General features: G+C 42.4%; 1 protein-coding gene across 1 annotated transcript in view; it reads right to left on the reverse strand.

Moving 5' to 3' along the window:
- adgrb2 (adhesion G protein-coupled receptor B2) overlaps nucleotides 1-9,962 on the reverse strand; it is a 231,877-nt gene that overhangs the window by 26,232 nt on the left and 195,683 nt on the right. The window contains exons 23-26 of the mRNA XM_008282724.1: nucleotides 8,161-8,259; nucleotides 4,857-4,956; nucleotides 2,897-2,968; nucleotides 542-634 (exon numbers count right to left, since the gene is read on the reverse strand). Coding sequence (XP_008280946.1) covers nucleotides 542-634; nucleotides 2,897-2,968; nucleotides 4,857-4,956; nucleotides 8,161-8,259 — 364 coding nt within the window. The remainder of the gene's footprint in view (nucleotides 1-541; nucleotides 635-2,896; nucleotides 2,969-4,856; nucleotides 4,957-8,160; nucleotides 8,260-9,962) is intronic.

Here is a 9,962-nt window from a genome sequence, read left to right on the forward strand (position 1 = left end):
CTCTGTCCTCTTTAAATAAAGATGAAGAAGTTTAGGTTAAAAGTAAATAAAAGTGCTGATGTGTTTGCTGCGATAATACATGATTAGAGTCTTCTGGGCAAGAAACTGTATCGTGTACTGAGTATTATATAGACAATAAAGATGTCAAAAAAAAAAGCAGTGATATTCATATTATGTAATGATATAATAGCGGGGTATTGTTTTGCATAGTTGTTGACAGCTCGCTCAGTTATGGAGTTAGTTGCAGGCTCAGAACTGGAGAGTGTCGAGTGAAATCGCATTTCTATGTGATGAAATCACACATTTCAGGGAAAAAAAATGAAAATGCATAATGCATAAACAATAATGAATTCCTGTTAAGGTAAAAGTGGTTAAGGGAAAAAAAAAAGAAAGAAGAGAAAGCCAGGTATGAGTTTAAGCACTTCAGTAATGGCAATCATGCTTTTCTACTGAGGCTGAAGCTTGCAGAAAGCTCCTGCCTGGTTAATGTTACTCTGAGGCAAATGGGCTGCAATGTGGGATGAAATGGAATGCTATTCACCATGATCTGCACCTGTCCATTCTTGCAGGAGTCTGGTGAGTTTTCGCTGTCGTCTTTACATCCCCCCATTCGACAGCGCACCGCATCCTGCACCTGGGGGGGGAGGTTGGAAGGAGGGGAGGAAGGAAGGGAGGGAGCGGGGGTAAGGGATGCCAGAGAGGGAGGGTAAAAAATAGAGAGGAAAAAAAGGGGGAAAGGGGGGAAAAGAATGATGAGGGGGAGGTAGAGATGATGCAAAGGAAAGAAGTTAGTGGAGGAACTTTCACTCGAGTTAGTTTGGCAAATGTCGGAGCGTGGGGGAACTCGCTCCTTAGACATTGTAAATTCTTCATCTTTATCACCGCCATGGCAGTGAATTCTAAACTATGTGAAAACGGTAAAGTAAAAGGGAAATTTTTTTTTTACAAGGAAGCTCAGCTTGTAGATTATATAACAGTCACTGGAGTGGTATAGAAAGCACACGGCGATGCTTCAAAGTGACCTATTCCAGCCTTGTGAGATCAGTGGCTCGCAGTTTTAATTAAAACCAACAGTACAGCATATAGATGTTTTAAACCCTGGGCTTTGGCTGTGTCACATTGTTTTTCTTTATCCTCCCACATAGGTAAACACACAGCAGTCCACCGTCAAACGGCTGCTTCTTGCAACACAGATCAAATCCAATGCATTATCTTTCAACTCGGAGATTCTCTCCCTCCTCCACCGGGCTCTGTATTATAGATATCCTGCTTACTTGCTGAGGGGCAACATCATTTCTCAATGTTGCTGCTGTCAAATCCCATAAGAGTGTCACGGGTGAAAACAAGAGTGCTTGTGTAAGTAGTGGTACAAGAGCTTCACTCTCATCAGGTGGTCCCCCCCGTTCTTCCATTTGTGTTTGTGCACTGATACAAATGGAGTCTACTGCATGCATGTGTGATTAATACTGCATGGACTTGTACAGTGTGCTCCATTGTTTCCTTTTGTCTCGTGCTTTCCTCTATATCCATACTCATCCTCAGTGGCATTTGTTCTTTGTTAGCAAGAGTGTGTGTGTGTGTGTTGGCACCCAGCGTAGCTCCTTCTTACTTCAAAGTGAAAGCCCCCTCTGTGGATACCTGCCTCTCTCTCCACCTTCCTCTCCATTTCCTCCTCCCCCTACCATCATCCCCTGCTTTGCTCTTGAATCACGTTTTTTTTTCCCTCACAGATCTCCGAGTGCGTTTTTTTTTTTTCTTCCCTCCCATCCTCCTCCCTCCTCACTTAAATCCCTCCATCACATCCTCCATCTCCCCTTTGGTTTCCTCTCTCGCTGCCTCCTAAACACAGCACATCGCACACTTTCATTGTTTCGTCTCTTTTCAGTTGATCTCAGCAGGTCACCCGTGCCACCACGGTCCTTTCATTTTCTCCACCGACACCCTAAATGCTACCGCGGAGCGCTTACATGGCTCTACGCTCGCCGGCGTGCTTTGTGTCTGTAGTTTACTTTACGTCTCTCTTGTTTTGCACTGTAATACTTCCTGATTCCTCCCATCCTCCTCCTCCTCCTCTTCCTCCCTCCTCCGGTGCCGTACTTCCCCTCTGCCTGTTGTTCTGTTGCAGCTACGACGGATTTACGCTCAGACTCTTGCAGGGGATTTTCATACATTTACAATAAATAATTCCTGGATTTACTGTACTCTGATCCCTGCCGCTTTTGTGATATTGATTTAATGCAGCTAAGCATTCAGAGCATTTAAAAATTCACTTACACTATGCAGCGCATTCAATATCATAATGATCTGTTGGAGGGAAGCAAAGCTGCGTTTGGTGTGCGTGCACCAGCGAAACTAGACACATTTACTATTATGGGAAACTGATCGCATTTTAAATCTGTTAATTGTAGCTCGTGCAAATTCAAGATAGTCCAAAATGTGTGTGTGTGTGTGTGTGTGTCATTGTCTCAAGGGTATGAATACATGTATGTGCATAATGAGTTTAAAATTCAGGATCCCTGGGGCCACAGCAAAGCCTGTAGCAAATAGGCACTAGGGGCTATTAGTTGGGGACTTATCGTCTTATTCCATACAGCATCTTGGTAAGCTCCTTAAAGCAGACTTGGATCAGACGGACAATACTGCATTATGAAGAAGAAGCGCCGCAACATAGGACATAAGCACCATGCTAATCCGTCTCATGTCTGATCCGCTTGTGTTCTGACGTGGCTTCGAACTGACCCGGACGCTGACGTGATCTTTAAGAAAATGAATCCCACCTAGTCAGGGAAAGGAAGTGTCGCTGAAGTCACAGTGTTGCTGAGCGGTATGCACAGTGAATTCAGCGCGAGTGGTAGGATCCACACACTGCTCAACAGGAGGAGTAAACCCGACTCACCTCTCGGCGCATGGCGCAGTGGACAGTGATGATGACGAAACCTTGGACAGAATCAAAGACGGCAAAGAGGACCTGGAGGAGAGAGATAATGCGCGCTCATTAGTTATTGCACAGTGGTTTATTATTGCAGCGGTTCCTAAACTTTTCAAACCGTGGCATCCCCTCTGAATCATATTCATTTCCAAGGCCCTCCTACATATCCACCAGACAATTCAAGGGAAAGTCTCAAAAAGTCATCTAGTGATTAAGTTGCTTTATTTCACTGTGAAGAATTGTCGAGTTTTGCACCGGAACCAAACAAAGAATACAATAAGTATTGGATAAATGTATTTCTTTTATTTTCTTTTGAAAGTAAATAAACCCGTATTTTAGATTCTCAAGGACGTATGCCATCATGGATTGATTGTGTCTCTTCGACCTCTTTTTCGTCACCCAGAGTATTCAGTATTAGCTAAAGAGCATAAAAGCTGTAGTCATCGTTTCCCCTGGCTAAAAAGCACTTGAGAGTATCACAGCTAGCCTCTCCTTTGAGAAGAAACCTGTTTGCTGATAACTGTGACGTCACTATTTCTGACTTTAATACACCTGTAAAGCTCACGAATCAGAAAGCAGCTTTTATTTTACCTTCACAATCAGCAAGCGTTAGCTGTCATCACTGTTCTTAGCTGAGATAGAATGAAAATTTGGTGTTTCACGTTTGTCTTTCCGTAACACTAGAATGAGGGGAACAAATCTTGTGGCATGCTTGATCTCTCTTTAAGGCACCGCAGGGTGCTACGGCACCCTCTTTGGAAACCACTGTGTTATTATACTCTGTATTACTGTAATATTGTAGTGAAATGACTAAGTAATCACTAGAGAGACACTGATATGAGAATGAAATGAGTCAGCGGAGTCGTGATTATTCATAATACATCACCATCATTAATGCTTTCATTCACAATTTCTACTTGTGATCTTGATACAGTGGGTTTTCCTGAATGTTCTTTGTTGAATGCTGTTCTAATATTTGCCTTTTTTTATCCATCAGTCCATTCTTTATTTATACATGGATCATTAAGGTTTAATCTTTTGATTTTTTTATCTCAAAAATGTGGTAAAATATTAAGAAACACAGCTTTAAGGAAGACCTATTTCACTTCAGTTACAGATCTATTAAAAAACATTTAAAGACCCTCTTCGGTCATTGAATAAACTATTAAAAATGATCTCCAAATATCAAGAGGACGGAGCTAGCTGTTTTTACATTAAATAATTTGTTCATGCCGTAAAATGATTTAGATGTAACTCTACACCATTGCTTTCTCTAGAAGGCGTAGATCTCTAAAGCCTCTCTCTCCACTCACCCCTCTGCTCCTTCCTGCAACTCGAGCACACCAGCTCCCGTTTGACTCAAACACTGTAAAACTACTCTCAATGACATAATAGCAAGTTGTAATTTTGGAATAAGTCAGTCATACATGTTCAAACTGGAAACAGATTCTGATGAAGAATAATGATAGAGGAAGTTTCCACCCTGTAGTTGAAAAAATTTGGATTTGTTAGGTTTGAAACCGCAAATGTCTAAGTCTGTGTTTTTTAGATTCATCAGTACACTGCAGTTTCAAGGTAGAAATGCCCAGCTGTGGTTTTAACTACTACTCACCATATAGACTTGTTAAATAGGTTAAAAAAAAAAACAACCTGATGTACACCAGACAAAATAGCTGACTTAACGGAAAAGGCAGCACTCACTGAGGATACATAATATACATCAAAACACCTGCACAAATCATTTTCTGCCGTACGTCACCCACATTTTGACGATGCCACAACAAACATCAACAAGTGTACATTAACTGATTTATGCTTAACTTTCTGCCCTTACAACAACTAAAAGCAGATTCCGCAACGTGCCACAGGGCTACATGTGTGTGAGTCGCACTTTGTTAGCCTGTGCAAGTGTTGTGAGGCTCATCACCTGGAAGAGTGTGGAGCGCCGGTCAGTTATGGCCAGCACTGCTGACATCCAGGTTAATGCTAACAGAGGAAGAACCACACAGGAGCTCCACAGAGACGCCCTGTCAGAGAAAAAAGAAGGAGACAGAGGTGTAGGGTAGAGGAGGAAGGGAAAGAAGGAAGAATGAACAAGGGATTCAGTCTCAGGCCAGACAAGCCGGCTCCGGTAAAGTCACGTAACTCCACTCCTCACATGCACACTCGCACACACTGGCACAGATCAGTCAGAGGTTCACTGGTGGGCAATTTGAAGCTGATTGGCACGCTGAGGCTCGGATCAGACTTAATATTCGAACTGATAAGTGGAAGATGATGTGTAATCATGTAGATAGTTTTGAGACTGACAATTGCTCACAATTACATGGTTGATGCACTCAAAGTGTCATGCTGGTGGACTGTGAGACAATAGGCAGAGACCCGACAGAGAGGCGGAAGACAAGCCATTGACAAGTGCTGACACGGGGGCTTCTGAGGAGTAAGTGTGTGTGCGTATATGTGTGTGTGTGCTCTCTGTCTGTAACTCCACCGAGTCACACAGCAATTTAAAATGTTCATGCTGTTTGAGCACATATTCGCGTTTTCAGAAGCGTCAGTCTGACAGACGGACAGCTCCGTCTAACTACGCTGAGAAATAAGCATGTCCCTGCAGAGGTGCATGGCCAAAGGCAATGGGTAAAGAGAATTAAAGTCAAGGCTGCGCTGTCCTCTCGTTAATGTGTAAAGTTTCTCGCTGTTGTTGGCTCCAGTTTTAACCACATAATATGGTCCAGTAGAGTAACAGTAACAACCTGAGTGAGAGAAGAAAAAAAAACACTGCAAATGTACCTCATCATATATAATAAGTGGTTTTTAATGAGTGGGTATATTTCAAAGTGCTGCAAAGCCATTTGGGAAAAGAGAAATGTGAGGAAAGCTTGGAATTGCTTTGTCGCAATTTTCAAATGGTGGTTACCTCATTTTAGAAATAAATTCCCAAGTAGTCTGTAAAATTTTCACTTAGGTGAAAATGGACTGGACGTCCAATATAGTAATTCTACAGAGAATGAAGAAGTGGGTAATACTTCTACCATTTAGGCCCCAAAAAATACGATTTCTGTAAATAACAGCTATTACACAGCAGAGACTGTTTGATTACAGCTTTACAGTAAGGATTTCTGTAAGCAGATTATTTGAAGGACCTTCCAACCAAACAGTATACTGCAAGCTGCAAGAAGAAGGGCAGGAACATGAATATAAATGACCATATGCAATGATAAGACTCCATTTTTCTTCAGCAAAGATATAAGCAGAGCAAATAATGGCCCCATGTGCTCCCACTGCCAACAACAACAACAACAAAAAAACTGATACACACTTGTTACTGCAAATAAGCAATCCCATCCCATTACCCTCCAATCATGGCAGCCAATCATGCAACAACTAAGACCAGAGCTGCTGCTTTAAATTGAGTGCTTTTCCAAAAATAAACACAAAGCCGTAATGAAAGATTTGCACAAGGACATAGTTAAACATGCACAGGGTAGTTTGCAGCAGCAAAAATGAGAGGAGGGTCTTTAATTCAGAGACTGTCTGCACTGATCATGAAATGACCTCTTGCTGAAAGAGCAGCAATCCAGTGTTCAAAAAAGAAACTGGTATGAATCTTGAGCTTGGTGCACCATAATAGGAGACTGTGGTATGGAGATCATGGGAAATGAGAAATGCATTTAACTGTATTTACCGCTGTCTCTTTAATTTATTTTCAACATTGTTTTCAGGGGTAACTAATGTGAATTTACTTTATTTACTTTACTGAATGGTGTCTTTTAGCAGCATTGGGGGCTTGTGGCAACTGCACCGCTTGTATAATTTTACATCTGCAAATAGAAAAATATGAAAATGTTCCAGAAATTTTGCATGGAGCCTCCACAAAGTTATGAGATTTGTGAGAAGCTGAACAAAAAAACACAACCGACACAAACTGATTCAAAATTGAGGCCAACATAGCCTCAGTTTTAAGTCTTATCCAGTTCCAAACTGAAGGTCCCTGTACCAGGTCCAGACAGTATCTGTTGTAAAAAAAAATGCAACTGGTGCCATTTTACAAAAGTTGCCAAGCGTGGCACATCCACTGAAGGGGGCTGCTTAGCGCTAGTCTGACCAAAATCCGTGTAGCATTGTTGTGTTTCCACTTCTGTTGCATCGAATTTGGTCGAATTGCAGTTAAAAGCAGGTTCAGTAACATTGATGTCCACTGGCTCACCGCTTTGAGGATGTTTCTTGCTTGATAACGGACAAGCCGGACTAGGTGGAAGCAATTTTACTTCCTCTTTTTCCTATTACCATAAAGTTTTACTGTCTTTCAAAACTCTCCCAAGTATTTCTTTGTCACAGAGCCCGTGGTTGCTCATTTTGGTCTTGTAGTTTTGCAGCTGTCTTTTCATGAATTGTATTTTTTCAGGTGGAAATTAGAAAAAAAAAAAGCCTACAGTGCTTAAGGGGTTAATATAGTTGCATTTCCCAAAATATTACACTGTAGAATTTTTTGTTCAACTTTTCAAACTCCATAACCCAAATAGGTAATACTGTTTTCCTGTTATCTTAAGACACAGTGTCACTTTAGTCGTTTTCTCCAACTTGACAAAGCCCTCCAGAACTACACTAAACAGCACTCTCAAGGACTAGGAAACTGACTTTACCAAACATGGCACCTAAAAAAATACTCAAAACTTTGTCTGCTTTGTTGTTTTTCTTCCCTCCTTTCATTATTTACATCCATTTGATATTTGATGCGCTCATGCGGCCGCCCGGTTGAGGAGGGTCAGCAGAGTGCCAGAGCCACGTTTAAACAGTAATGTGGTTAACGGCAGTGCAGTTTGCATAACTGACAACCTTCCTGACATCCTGTTAAGCCTCTGCAATACTGCACGATAAACAAGTTAAAAGAACCTCTAAAAATGGTTCACAAAACACTGTTTGACACAGGTCAGATTTGCTCGGTGCGACCTGAGGAAAAAAAAAAAAAACCGCCTTGGAACAAAAAAAACCCCCAATAAAAAACAACCGCCTGCCGGGCAAGGGCCTTTTTTTTTTTCTCCCCCCTTTCATTAGTTTGTATTTTCTATCCAGACGAGTCTGAATGTCATCCTGCATCATTACCGACAGCCAGAGATTAAAAGGATGGAGGAGAGAGAGAGAGAGAGGAAGATGGCGAGAGGATGATGGAGAGTAAGAGACAGAGAGAGAAAGAGAGAGAGAGAGAGATAGAAAGATGAAGATGGACTAACATGGCGCTGCTGGCAGTCGAGCTGGACAGAGCGGTGCTCGAGATCACGCCACACTTGGAGCATTTCAGGAGCAGTCGGCTACGCGCCTCCGCTGGGACACTTTAGGGCATGTGCACACACACACACACACACAAACACACACACATACATATACACACAACCATGTGAGGAGGAGGAGAAGGGGAGGAGGAGGGGAGGGGAAATGGGGTGTGTGGAAACAGGTATGGCAACAGGTGAATGTGTGGGTGTCACAGTTGCAAAACAATAACCAAAAGAAAAGAATATAAAAAAGAGAAAAAAGTGGACACAACAGAGAGAGAGAGAGGGAGTGGAAAAGAAAAAAAGGGGGGAAGGGGAGGGAGAAAAGAAAGAAAGGCAAATTAAAACCAGATCTTAAAAAGTAGCAGTAATGAAAAAAACAGTCAGAATACAAAGATTGATTCAAGTAAGAGAGAACGTGAGAGACGGACATTGTAATGTTACAGCAGTCATGTGGATTAACAGATTACAGCGACACAGACGGGAAACACACCAGCCGTTTGATTTTCCGCTGCCAGTGCATGCAGGTTGGTGTGTTCGGTGTCTGGACGTGTCACTGTGCACACTGAAGCTTTATGAGAGAGAAGAGAAAGACTCCTTTGGTTGTTTACTTACAGTTGACTACTCGGATGGAGAGAATGTGTGTGTGTCTGTATATACAAGCGGAGAATGATGGGGCCATGCACGGGCTATGCTACATTAGCGTCCCATCACAGCTCATTGCCTTGGTGCCAGCCACATCCCCATGGCTTCATAAGGAAATACATTACGCTAATGACAGCCTGTCCTGTTAGCAACACTACCGACTGCTGTGTGCGGGAGCGCTTAGGTACGCGCGCTTCCGTCCGCGCGCGCACTTCTGAGAATCCGAGAGGAAATGTGCTTAAGACTCGGATAAGGCCAAGGACTTTTGCTGCAACAAAGACGGCTACACCTGCTTGTGTGCGGCTCTAAGTGTGTTTGTACACAACAACTGGCTTAATCTCGGTCGCATCACCGGGTAACAAAAGCTAATCAACCCCCCGGAGAGCCGGTCTTTACTGTTAACCCTTGCAGCTAAACACAAATTATCAATTTCAATTTGTGGTGGAAACAGATGCAGGGGGAAATGCGATGAGACAGAGGAAGAGAGAGAGAGAGAGAGAGAGAGAGGGAGAGCGAAAACGATGGAATCAATAGGTGTGAAAATTAAAGAATGGATTTAGCTGTGAGAGCTCCGTTCAGGATTAGGAAACATGATGAACACCCGCTAACTGCTTTAATAGATATAATGGTGTAGACGAATGCATGTGCATGCATGTCTGACATTTCATGTGCATGTTTGTCTGGAGGAAAATACTATAGGATTTCAATAGTGCAATAGGTTTCATCCACATAATCCCAGTGTTTACTGTATATAATTAGAGTTCCATCTGCCATTGATTTTCATTTCCACCGTATTCATCTATGTCACATAAAACTGAGGAAACTAGATGGTAACCGTATGTGGAAGCGATACCCGAACGCTGATACATTTCACGGAGCAACAGAACGTAACAGATGTCTTGTCATTTTGTTGCCAAATTGGATCGTACTTTTTGATTATTTTTAGTGGAGGCACAGGTGCACAAGTGTGTGCAGAGACCCTTGAAAGCAGTTTGAGTTAGTTGCCATGAAAATGTTGTTTGCCTGACAGAAGGTAAAATTTACCTAATACGGCAAATTTGTAGTCAGTTTCCACCAAGAATTGTGTGGATGGAAGAGTAAGTGGCTGAGTGTGTGTT

This window comes from Stegastes partitus, unplaced genomic scaffold, assembly GCF_000690725.1.
Source record: "Stegastes partitus isolate 25-593 unplaced genomic scaffold, Stegastes_partitus-1.0.2 Scaffold282, whole genome shotgun sequence".
Taxonomy (NCBI): Eukaryota; Metazoa; Chordata; class Actinopteri; family Pomacentridae; genus Stegastes; species Stegastes partitus.